At 43.9% G+C, this 13,287-nt stretch overlaps 1 protein-coding gene across 5 annotated transcripts in view; it reads left to right on the forward strand.

The window, feature by feature from the left end:
• Positions 1–513: 513 nt before the first annotated feature.
• DAB1 (DAB adaptor protein 1) overlaps positions 514–13,287 on the forward strand; it is a gene marked incomplete at both ends in the record, with an annotated part of 275,176 nt that continues 262,402 nt past the window's right edge. For all 5 annotated transcript variants that reach the window (XM_082832330.1, XM_082832328.1, XM_082832331.1 and 2 more), the window contains one exon: positions 514–580. In XM_082832330.1, coding sequence (XP_082688456.1) covers positions 514–580 — 67 coding nt within the window. The remainder of the gene's footprint in view (positions 581–13,287) is intronic.

Below are 13,287 nucleotides of genomic sequence, written 5' to 3' on the forward strand. Positions count from 1 at the left end.
CTGACGTACGGGTGCCTCGTTGTTGGAAATGTCTCCATGGGGCTGCTCAGGAAATATGCCTGTGCTGTATTTTCTGCGTGACATCTAGTGCTTGACAATAAGAAACATGGAAAATAAAGAATTGGGTTTTGCTCCTCTTGAAAATCCAGAGTTTTAAAGATCTGTTTTGCATTACCTGTTGTGAGTTCTGCGGATAAGGCCTCTAATTCTCTTGGTTGTATGAACCCTGTTGATGGCTTAGTGAAACCACGTGAACAGTTTATACACGGAGACCAAGGTTTTCCTGTTTCTGTATGTTTGACGGTTCCTTTTTTCCCTCCTAATTTCTAACTTCACCAGGGTGGTGATTCTGAATGTTCTCTTCCCTTGATTTGCAGCGCTCGAAAGGAGTGAATGAAATGTGCAGCTCGGGGTGTCATTTCTGAAGGGAGGAGTCGTTTTCTTGGAGAGGAGTCCTCAATGAGCCTGGCCGAGGCCCAGGATCTGTGTGAAGTGGACTAAGGATTTAGTAGGATGTCAACTGAGACAGAACTTCAAGTAGCTGTGAAAACCAGCGCCAAGAAAGATTCCAGAAAGAAAGGTAGGGCTCAATCTGTTCCTTTCCTAATGGCTACCTATTGTACAGGAATGAGTTTTTTTGTCTCTGGAACGGTATTTGGTACTATCTTGGTGATTGCATGTCTTTTTAAATAAGCACCAAGATTATTTGGTGTTTTTTGTATTCACGGTATCATATTTTAATGGCTCGTCCTTATTCTCTGGGTAAAATCCAAAATTCTTTTCATAATATGCAAGCAAAGCCCTTCCTGACCTGATTTCTACCCATCCCTCCAGCAACATCTCTGCCCAGATCTGCGCTGCATCCCCACCCAACCCTGTTTGCCTGCCCTCCAGGCATTCTGTGTCTTGTAGTTCACCTTTGCATATACCGGTGATTCTCAAACTCCGGCCACACAGAAATCACCTAGAAGGCTTGTTACAACACAGATTGCTGAGCCTCGTCCCCAGAGTTTTTGGTTCACCAGCTCTGGGGTGGGGCCCAAGATGCGTTTATAACAGGTTCTCAGGTGATGCTGATGCTGGTGGTCCAGAGACCAGACGTTGAGAACCCCTGGACTGTCAGTTCAGCCTGAAATACTTTTGTTGCTCTCCGCTTTTTCTTAACACTGACTCCTACTTATTCTTCAGATTTGAGCTTAGTGGGGCCTCCTGGAGGGCCTTCCCTTACTCCCCAAATTGGGTTATTTGCTTTTGTTTGTTTTGTTCCATTAGCACTTTGTTAGTAGCTCACTTTCTTAGAAACACCCTGTTTTTTTTTTCCCCCTGTGTCAGCTATACTATACAGTCCTTCAGAGCTGGATCCCTTGTTCACCCTTTTAACTCCCAACAATTGGAAAGTGTCTGACACGGAGGAGGCACATAGGTATTTGGTAGAGAAGACTGGCATGCATAGTGTGATCATAAAATAATTCTATCACTGTTCACGATTTTTGGAGAATTTGTTCCTATGGCTTTATGACCACGTCTTTCATTAAGTTCGTCTCCTTGTTGGAATTAGATGTAAGCAACTTGTTGCTCCGTGTGTAGGGGTGTGTGTGTGTATGTGTGGTGTGTGTTTTCTCCCTGTGGTTTCAGTTCTTTCCCTCCCCTGTCTTTAAAACTGCGTGGAAGAGGATTAATACAACTCTCTTTCAGGTCTTGAAATCTGTCAGTATGGGCCTGCAAACAGGATGCCGTTGGCTGCTTTGTACAGGCAGTGATTTGTTTGAGACGTTGCTGTGCCTGCCCAGTCATGTCTTCTGATGGCATTTGTCTGATACTCCATAGGAAGCAAGGGACATAAATGTAATACATATGCAGCTCTTGGACAGCCAGAACCCCAGAAAGGACTAGAAATTTTGCTTTAGATGTTGATTTGAAGCACAAATATTTTGGAAGCAGTCTATTTTATCCCCTGAAACCTAATGTAAACCTTGTTTTTTATGCATCATGGACTAAGAATAATAGAAGGAAGGCACGTGTGTGAGAGAACAGGGCTTGGGAGAACTGCTACATGGGGGAAAAAAAAAAGATTGCAGAGCCCAGTACGTACTAGAATTCAAATGCTTTTTCACTGGAAACTGACAAGTTATATTTTTGCTTCAAATTTAACCTTTCCACTGAACTTGTGCTCTTGAATGCTTAATGCATTAAAAATTGTACTTAGTGCGTATCTTTTCATTCTTAATTTTAACATGCAAAACCAGAAGCATTCTAAAGAGAGGATTCAGATTTTTCAGAACATTGGCTTAGTTGAGAACTTGGAATGGGACTGTGAAGGTGACCTTCACGTCCTTAGTAGCTCTAAAATCAGCACAGCACCTATGCAAGGAGTGTCCTCTAGTGAGTGGCTAATACCATAAAGTCTGGGCAGGCAGACCTGGGTTCAGATTCTGGCTATATCACTTCCTAACTGTGTGACCTCAGAATGTTACTTCACCTCTCTGAGCCTCGTTTCCTTTCCCATAAAATGAAGATGTAATATTACAGAGCTCAAAGGCTCACTAGGAAGATTAATTGAAATAAGGCAAATATAACAGTATAGAGCTTGGCATATGTTAAAAACTCTACAAAGTTTACATGTGTTCCTCTTCCCCCTTCCCCCTCCTTCTCTTCTCCTTACTTCTTCTCATCCCCTTCATTCCCTGTCATCTTTCTCCATCTTTCCCACCTCTCTCTTCTTTGTCCTATTTCTCTTCTCCCTTTTTCACTCCATCCTCCTTCTCTTCCTCATCTTCATCAGAATCATCACATTGTTTTCTCTTACCTAAGGGGATCTTAAAAAGTATACAGCTGATTTGTCCCAGAGCAAGATTTTACAATTGTTTGTAATTATGCAACAGCGACAGATAGTTTTTTTTCTTGATACCCTTGTCTGGACCAAGGCAGCAGGAAATCACACACGTACATTAAGAAGAGAGAATGAGAATGTGCTTGGTAACAGGATTAATTCATTTCCTGTCCTTTAGTTTTGGCTATGGGATAGTAAGTATTCCATTAAACAAATGTTGCTAACTGGGTGAAAATAAGTAGAACTTTGAAAGGAAATAAGCAGTTTATATATCGATCTTGAATCTTGAATTCTGTAGTCTTACTGAACTCTTCTGCTAATACTTTCCCTAACCCCTCTTTGATTTTCTATTGAGGCAATATGTAACCTCATAAGTAAGTTTCTGGCTTCCTCTTCAATCCTTAAGTACTTGTTCTTTTTCTTTATCTTATTCCATTGGTTGGGTCTGTCATTACAATATCTAGTAGAGAGTAGGTATCCTTAACTTTTACTTAAATTAATGGAAATGCCTTAAGTTACCTGTAAGTGTGATATTTAAGTATTTACTAAATATTCTTTATTAGTTTGCCTTCATTTATCATTTCTAGGAATTATTTTTTTTAAATCCTGAATTTTCATGTTGAATTTTATCATATGCTTTTTCTATATTTATTTCAATGATTATACATATATTTTCTCTTTTAGTTTAAAATCAATAGTAAGTCATGGATTTCACTGATAGATTTTCTGATCTTCATTTCTGTTTGTGATGTCTTATTTTCTATACCCTGTGGATTTAATTTGATATTTTACTTAGTATTTTTCTATCTATATTCATCAGCTCGACTGGTATATATTTTTCTTTTCTTGAACAATCTTTGTGCCTGATATAGGTCAAAGTTGATAACCTCATATAATGATTTTGGTGGTAAGGACATAATAATTTTAGACTTCTTGATGAAAAAATGTGAATTTTTTAGTAATTTTATTAGACTTTTAAGAAGTTATATATGCTTATTACTGAAAATTAGAAAAGACAAAGTAAGCATGCATAATCCTAAAAATTAAAAATAACTTTTATTGGGCTTCGTTGGTGGCCCAGTGGTTGAGAGTCCGCCTGCCGATGCAGGGGACACGGGTTCGTGCCCCGGTCCGGGAAGATCCCACATGCCGCGGAGCGGCTGGGCCCGTGAGCCATGGCCGCTGAGCCTGCGCGTCCGGCGCCTGTACTCCGCAACGGGAGAGGCCACAGCAGGGAGAGGCCCGCGTACCGCAAAAAAAAAAAAAAACAACTTTTACTAACATTCTAAGTTACTTCCTTCTGGACTGACTTTCCAGGATAATATGAGATTATACTGTTCATACAATTTTACATCCTGCTTTGTCATTCTGTCATAAATACATTTCTCATATTACTACCTGATATTACAGTATCGTAAAGTTTTTTCTTCTCTTGGCAAAATTTAGGTGGTTCCTGGGGCAGATATTTTATTTCCTTAAAAAAATACCTGACAACGTAAGGCATCTATCATGAAAAAAGAGTGGCAGAAAGAAAGTTAAGAAGCCCTTTATAATTCCTCACAAACCTGTCACTCCAGTTCTTTAACCCAGGCTGTTGAAAGCAAGTCAGACAGATTCAAAAACAAGTCACACAGGAGCATATTTCACCACAAAATGAGTTTCTAGACAGGCCAAGTATGAGATGTAACTAGAGTATTCACAATTCAAATAAGGAGGGGATGAAAGTGGTGAGAAATGAAGTTGTTTTCTTCATTTCATTTTTATTGGATTGTGTCACTCACTACACATACAGCTTGTCAGACGGTACCTATTCTAGGAGTGGAAGTTGATGGAGGACTGGAGGAAGAGAATGTGTATTTTCAGGTTCGGTACCTGCCATCGAAGGGAGAAGATCAGTTGACACAATCTGTGGTAATCCTGGCATTAGGACACCCAGTAGAAGCCTGTGGTAGAGGAACGGGTCCCAGGACGAGCAGACACAGACATTTCTGGGGGTAGTGCCTGGAGTTTTTCAGGCAGTGCCACCTGGCAGCTTGGTGTCCTGGAAAGAGCACTAACTTTGGAGTCAGACAGACCTGGTTTTCAATTTCTAACTCTTGTTCTTATCTGCTGTGTAACCAGAGATGGGTTATTTAGCCTCTTTGACCCTTGTCTTTTAAGGGTGTGTGATTGTGTGTGTGTGTGTGTGTGTGTGTGTGTGTGTGTGTGTGTGTGTGTGTGTGTGTGGTGTGTTACTACTCTGCTTGTTATCAGAAAGGCGAGCGAGATTATCTTGGGTAAAGGACCAGCTTGGGATCTGCAGCATGGCAGTGATGTGGTTAACGTTAGCTTTTCTGTCCTCTTCCTTCTGAGATCATGGTTCAGTATTTTCTCCTTATTTTCTAGAAATACCTGGAAATAAACGTATTCACCTTCCTTTACTTATATTAGAACTCAGTGAACAAAAACAAGAAGACACTAACAATCTTTCCTCCCAGAAAGCCTGGGCTCTGAGAATCAAGGCCCTGATGGAATCCAGGAGAAGTTGGTCACACGGCAGACACCTTAGCTCTGGAGCCGCATTGAACTGAGTCTGAACCCTGGCTGTGTGCCTCAGTAGCTGTGCAAACTCTGGGGAGGTTTCTTAGGAAATTCTGGTCAATTGTGATAAGGAATTGTTTCAGGAATCCCATGTTCAGGGTCCTGATCCCTCAACTGGTCAGTGAGCCCTGGGAAGGACCTCTGTTAATAATCCCTGGCTTACCACCTGGCTTAGGAGCTGATAAACTGCTATCGTATTTATTATCCCATTGGGCCCTTAGGACCCTGAGACATTAATTTTTCAAAAAATCGTTTCACCAGGCCTTCGGTGCAGAGAGAGCTGCCTTTTCATTGCTTCTATCTGCTGCTTTTATCCTGCAGGGGAAGCAGACTTGGGGTCATCGAGACCTTGCATTTGGGTTCATAAGCCAGGTCCCCACCCTCTAGTTGTTCACCTTCAGGCAAGTCACTTCCACGCCTTGAGCTTTAGTTTCCTCGGGCACCCAGTGGATGTACAACTTGTATTTGCTCGGCCAAATTTGGAATGTAGGTAGGCATTAATAAGCAATTATTTTGTCTACAAATGTTTATCCAGCCCCAGCCCGGAGCCATGCAGGAGCTCCGTGTTCTGCTGGGGAGAGAAACAGCAGGGAAGGAGATTCTGACTTCAGCCAGTCCATAGAGTCCAAGAATTTCCACCTGAGGGGAGGCCCTTCTGATTTGTGTAGGTCTCATCCTTCCTGAAAAAACTTCTTGTTTCCATTTGGCTACTTTTATTCATTTTAGTGAATAAAATTCATGTTAATTTATTCTGTGACTACTCATAAATTTTATGTTTTGTTTTTACTCCAAATTTATATTTATTAATTAAAATCTTGCTTTTTTTTATCATAAGAAAGAAAATTCTTATGGAAACGCTTTTCACTGCTTTCCTGACCCAAAGCAAGTGGATTTTCAACTTAATAAAGACAAGTAACACGATACTCTGAATGTCTGCATACATTGAAACATGAATAGCTTCTCTAGAAGTACTAAAAGGTTAGAAGGAATTAGTGTTTTGGGGGCTAGAAGGGCCTCTTTTTCAAGATGAGTTCTTAAGAGAAGAATGACTTGCCTACGGTCGTTCAGTTGGTTAGTGGTAGAGCCAGAGCTGGAACCCAGGAATGACTCCCCGGATGGTGTTGCTTGAGCTTATAGGTCCTCAAGAACTTGCCTTTCTCGGATTAAGCTCGTGGTGTGTTTGCTGCACCTTCTTTACATTGAAGACTCCTGGAAGAGCTCACGCTTTAGAATCGATAGACTGAAGTTTGCGCCAAGGCTCAGCACATCTTCTACAGGTGTGTCTCAGGCTAGCTACTCAATCTTTCCAAGCCTCAGTTCCTTCATCTGTCAAATGGAGGTAATAGGACCTATCTCAAAGTGTTGTAATGAACACTACATGAGTCAAAAATATCAAACAGCTAACACAGTTCTCTGTACACAGACTCAAGATAAGGAAATTTTCCCTTTCCCCTCTGGCCCCCCAGCTGCCTACCTGAAAGGCAGCACTTTTCTTAGTGCCAGAGGATATAAAGAAGGGTAGAAGGTACCTTTTTCTTCAGAGGTGCATGGGGAAGTCAGGCAGTGACAAAAAAGTACTGGTCCATCTTCAAAAGGATGCTTGTTCCAAGAATAACTGGGAAGGTGGACAGGAAATACAAAGGAAAGTGGACCACTTTGTCAAGCTACATTCATTAATAACCATCATTTATTGCATGCTTCCTGCATGCTAGCCATTTTAAATAAGTTGTCCCTAATGAGCCCAAATCTTACATTGCCCATGAAACACATAAGAAAATAACGTCCAGAGAGATCAAGAGACTTGCCCCAGGTCACATGGCTTGTCTGCGTGGGCTGGAAAGCACTGTTTGTCCGGTGTGAAAGCCGGTGCCCTCTTCCCGGAATGCATGCTGTGGGTTTGCCCTGTGCCTTGCTGGGGGTGTTGGGAAATGTGCAAAGGGGCTATACTCTTCTTAGGGGGGTTGGGCATGGAAACAGATCAGCCGCCTCATGTAAACTTATGGCACTGTTCTGTCTTGTCAGGGTTTTGGATCTTGGTAAGCTAACGGGTCTCCACTGACTCTTGTGATTTGCAGGCTTTGGAAATTCAAGATCAAGGACTTAATAGCAAGACAACGTAAATTTCTCTGGAGTTGGTCCATGAAACTCTTGGGCTGAAGGGGTTGAGAGTGAGGGAATACCGTTGTGGGTCTAGAAGTCTAGTTTTCATGGAAAGACTGACTGCCGGATCACGTTACCTGTGGTGGGGAGAGACTTCTGTATTCTCCACGAGCACGTGGCCCTGAACTTAATAGAGGACACCTCGCTCCTTGCGGTCGTTCCCTGAAGGCAAACTCGCTTCTGGTTTCATTGGTGACTTCGTTCTAACTAGTTTCCTCACAAGAAGTCAGGCCTTCTTCAAACCCTCCCGCACACCTCCTCTCCTCCTTGAACATATTTCGTAGCGCCAGCAGCACGCCGCAGGGGGCAACCCAGCAAGCCAGCCTTCTGAGATCTGGTCCCTGCCGCTCCTTCTGTCCCTTTGTCCCCCTCTCTGCACCCAGACTCACCCTGAGCTCGGGTCCCGGGACGCACCTCTGCGACTTTGGTGCGTGCCGCTCCCTCACTTGGGTCGTGTTTCTCACCCTGTTCACTGGGCTGCCCCCTGCTCACCCCTCAGAACCCAGCAGCCATTCGACGGAGACTTCATCCTTGACCATTTGAACTTCCCAGTGCCCTCGATGAATTAATTAATAATATTAGCCCCTGCAGCCTCCTAAATAACTCTCAAAGCACTCATGCTCTCTCTCCCTGCTGCCCCTCTCCTCAAGATAGTTCAGGCTACCTTCATCTGTCGTCCTGGCCCCCTCTTGAGCAGTCCTCAGGTGTTCAGAATCATCAGTCTCCAAGCTGTCCCTCACACTGCTCACTAATGGGAAGATCCGATCAGGTCCAACCTTTGCTTCAGACCCTTCCGTGAACGGGCCCCACTGCCCTCAGGATAAAGTCCACGTGGCTTATCGGGGCTTCAAGGGGGCCCTGCCCGGTCTGACCCCTCCTTATCTTTCCAGTCACATCCCTCACCGCTCTTCCCAGAATGATACTCCACTCCCTGACTCAACTGAATTAATTTCATTCCCCTGATCCTGCCATGTTGTTTTTCACATTTGGAATTTTGCAAATGTTTTTTCTTCTTCCAGGAATAGTACTTAAAAAAAAAAAGAAATCTCTTCAAAGCCAACTCCAATTTTGCTTTAGTTTCAAGTTAGATATTACTTTCCCCAGAAATGCTCTGGGGACCTACTGCAACCCAAACGACGTGATCCCCAGCTGTGGTCATGACCAGTCTGTGGGCTCTCAAAGCACCTCACTTTGCCCATCTTTAATACATTATTTTGTTGATCATTATCTTTTTGTTCCTCTTTATCACTCTAGGCTGGGAGCTCTGTGAGTGCAGGGACGGTGTCTGGCTTCACTTTTACCACTAAGGACAATGTTGGAAGATGTAGGTGTGTAGCCATATTTGTTGAATGAATAAGTGAATGAATGAACTTATGACTGAGAAAGCCTCACGTGACTGGATTTGTGAGGGCTCCTATAGCACCCTGCACTTATTCAAACATCACACCTGCCACATTTTTCCTATACTTTTTGCTTATTTCTCTGTCTCTGCCAATAACTATGAGTTCCCAGCACAGCACTCGGAACATGGTAGGTATTCGGTAAATGCTTGTTGAATTAATTATCATAAAGTGTGAGGGAGAATGATTTGCACAAGCAGAAAGGAAATTCAAAACCACAAACATCTCCTCTAAGAGCTGGCTCTAGAGATTCTTATTACGTGGCATTGAAAATTCCTCCCATTCAGTGAACTAAAACTCTCCTTTTGCGATGTGTGTCCAGTCACATCTGGCGCTATAATTCAGCATGATGTGGGCCATATTGGTAGTAAGAGCTATAAGATTTGCCATATTAGCTCATCCCACTGCTTCATTAAGCTCAGTGTGCTGCCCCTGGCCATGGCTGGGCTTGAATTTTGATGTTTGGAAGAACAAAGCCCTTCATATTAGCCCTCCGAGTCCTGTGAGTCAGGTAAGGGTACGCTCCTTCCCAGCGTCCTAGAGTCATCTTTGCAGATAATCAGTAAGTGGCCCAGAGCATGGGGTTTTTATTATCTAAGTGGGTTTGCTGAGCAAAGGTCCCAGATATTTTGGGATGTCAGCAACCCCATCCTATTGCAACACGGCTTCTGGGATGGTCAGAATACATGTCACAAGATTGCACATTTCTACCCCGTCCATCAAGAGAGCACCCCTAGGTCAAAGGCAGAGGAGAGGGTGGAGTGGAGATGTCTCATTTAAGCTTGAAAACAACCGCTAGGCAAGCATTCCCATTTTTCGTGAGCAGCAGCTGAGGCTCAGATTGGTGAACAGCTTACCTGAGGCCACACAGCATGTGGCAAGTTAGGGACCCATTTGCACCTAGATCTCTCTGACGCCAGAGCCTGTCCCTGTGCCTAACACTGGACTAAGCTGCTCCCTATTGAATGGGTGTCCTCTTATGAATTACCAAGTGATACTTACACTGAAAGACATCTCTCTGCGGATTCCAGTAGCCGCACCATTAGGTTGAGGTGACCTCGGCAGCAGAAAGGAATGACGGCAGACCGTGTGGTGGAGGCAGAAAGGGAGTTAGAAAAGCACAGAAGCCCTGACTCTTCACCCCTCATGACTGTGGTGTGTGGGAGGTTGCCACACGCAAGGGCTCCAGAGGCTGAGAAGGAAACAATTCCCTTTCTTAAGGAGGATGCCAGTTAGTCCAGGCTTTCCAGATGTTTTCCAGTCTTTACAGAGGTCAAGCTGAGGGGAATTTGAAGGATTTTGACTGTGTATAAATCGAAATGCATGTTTAGATCTAAATTTGGAGCAGGCGCTCTGATTTTGCATATGCCCCAAATCTACGAATAGTATCATCAGCTCAACTTACCTCCCAGTGGGCATCTCCACATCAGAAATAATAGCGAGGATGCTGGTGATGAAGGTAGCTGCTCTCTGTCTGCAGTTACAAAATACCAGGCAATGTATTCAACCCTTTATATGTATTTTCTCACGCAGACCAACCCTTGGAGGTAGATCCTTATTTGAAATCTCACGTTTACAGGGGAAAAAACAGAAATCGGAGAGGCCAGACGGAGTGAACGCTGTAACCTCAGACTCGATGCTCTGAAGAGCCCTGTGGTTCCGTCTTCCCCATCCAGTCAGCAGATGTTATTGGGTTGGCCAGAAAGGTCGTTCGGGGTTTTCCAAAAGATGTTATGGAAAAACCCGAACGGACTTTTCGGCCAACCAAATACATGTGTCTTATCTGCACCTGGCACATTCTGCACGCAGTGACCTGCTTGGCCCTCCCTGAGCATGCGTGAGTTTGTTTCCGCTCTCCTTTCAACCTGGAAAAAGTCCCCTTCTCTCTTGTCTGCCTGTCAAGTTTCATCTGATCCTCTAGCACGTCCCTGAAGCTAGCTAGCTAGCACTTCCCTGAAGCTTTTCCTTAGCGTCTTCATACATGGAATTAAACCTTCCTTTCCCTGTGATTCTCAGCATACTATTTAAAAAAATGTTTTTTAATTCAGATGAAGCTCTCCTTTCTTTCTTCCATCTGTTAGGATTGCACTTATAGGCTTCTCTTCCTTCCTGGATTGATGGCGGGGACTGTGTTTTAGGGCATCATTTTATCCTCTCAAAGCTGGGAGGAGGAGAAGTTATTAAAGAGTTGCCAGTGGGGAAAATGGAAAATGACCTTAATTTCATGACTACTCAATGCAGGCAGAGAATACAATGAGAATACAAGAGATTTATGGGGTCGGTAATACTCCCATTTTGCAGATGAAGAAACATACTAAGGTAAGTTCACAGTTTGTTCATGGTTACCCATCATGTAAATGAAAGCAGGAACTTTATTTACTTATTTATTTAGGCTGCGTTGGGTCTTCCTTGTGGTGTGTGGGCTTCTCATTGCGGTGGCTTCTCGTTGCAGAGCATGGGCTCTAGGTGCGTAGGTTTCAGTAGTTGTGGCACGCAGCCTCAGTAGTTGTGGTGCACAGGCTTAGTTGCTCCGCGGCACGTGGGATCTTCCTGGACCAGGGCTCGAACCCATGTCTCCTGCGTTGGAAGGTGGATTCCCAACCACTGTGCTACCAGGGAAGTCCCTGTTAGAGCAGGAATTTCAAACTCAGATCTAAATGATCCAAAGCACAGGATCTTTTTGCTACATTCTGCGTTTTTCCAGTAGTGGCCGTTGAATAAAACCTCAGTGAAAGCTCATTTCCTACAGGTCTAGTTCCTCTTGCATATTAGTGGCAATATGTGCCACTTTTACTTTTAGAAAGAGTTTCTGTATCAGCATTAGAGATTCACTTCCTTCCAGTTGGGGACTGTGGTCGCTTGAGTCTTGCAGCCTTCCCTGGCTGGCGCTACTGCTCTAGGGCAAACGTGCGTTCCGATTGTTAAACTAGAGGCAAGAAAAGCCACGCAGGCACTCGCATTGGAAGAAGCCCAGCATATGATGAGTAGCAGACCTAAATCTTAAATCTTATCATGTATTTCAGGATGATGTACGGGACTGTTGGAAACTGCCTTTGACAAAGGTGCCCGGGAAGGGGAATTATCTCCAACAATGAAAAATGTTCTTATTATGTGATCCTAAAAAGGATCAGGACCCCTATCATTGGGCAAATGAACATCCCCACGTCCTTTATTAACAGCGATATGGAAGTGTGTGCTAAAGACGATGGACATAGCACTGATGCTGTGATGGATAGCTGTGAGTGCTGGAGTCAGGCTGGACTTGGGAAAGGTAGCTTGATGCATGATAGCAGATGGGAAATGTGTAACTCTCCCAGGTCGCTTTTAGCCTTTGCTTCCCGAGGCTCTGCACGATTTGTTCCTGCTATCTTAGCCGAGTACCCAGTGGCTTTTGGTCAGGCTGAGTCTGTGATTAAACAGTAGAAGGGATATAAGTTTGTAGGAAATGAAACCATTTCCATAGGGAGAAGAAAATGGTGCACCAGGCATGTCACATATTTAATCTCATTTTCTTTTCACATTTCACATGGATGTGTAGAAACCTCGAGTCATAGAGATTCAGTAGCCTGCTCAAGGCTAGAAGCCAGCAGAGTGAGGGTTTGAACCTGAGCAGTCTGATCTCCAATTCCGTGTGCTTTGTAGACCATAGTAGCTTTTTTTTTTTTTTTTGTGGTATGCGGGCCTCTCACCGTTGCGGCCTCTCCCATTGCGGAGCACAGGCTCTGGACGCACAGGCTCAGCGGCCATGGCTCACGGGCCCAGCCACTCCGTGGCATGTGGGATCCTCCCGGACCGGGGCACGAACCCGTGTCCCCTGCATCGGCAGGCGGACTCTCAACCACTGCGCCACCAAGGAAGCCCCCATAGTAGCTTTTAATAAATAACCTACTGGCTGGAGTTCTTTGAGTGCCTTCCTTTCTTCCCTCCTTCCCTTCTCTTTCCTACCTTCTTTCCTTCATTCCATTTGTGAACTTTTTCTAAAGCCATGCAGAGTGCTGGCCACAGAAGAAGATTGTTAACAAGTCCTGGGCTTAAAGAACTTAAAATCTAATATGAAAGACAGACAACTGAGAAGCAATTATAGTTCATTGCAGTAAGTTAAAATCCCAGAGCAGAGATAACCAAGTTTCCAAGGACTTCCCAGGGGTTGTGAGATTTAAAAGACTCTTGGAGTTCAGCTTTCTTTTTCTCGTTCAATGGATGCTTTGCAAAATATCTATTATTATAGACATTCTCTACCTATTAGATTTAAATCCCAGTTGTGAAAAATAAATCCTACCCTGTCTTCCAGTGAACGGAAGGAAGGCCAGCAGATCA

The sequence above is a fragment of the Leucopleurus acutus genome (assembly GCF_964270905.1).
Source record: "Leucopleurus acutus genome assembly, chromosome: 2".
Lineage (NCBI taxonomy): Eukaryota > Metazoa > Chordata > Mammalia > Artiodactyla > Delphinidae > Leucopleurus > Leucopleurus acutus.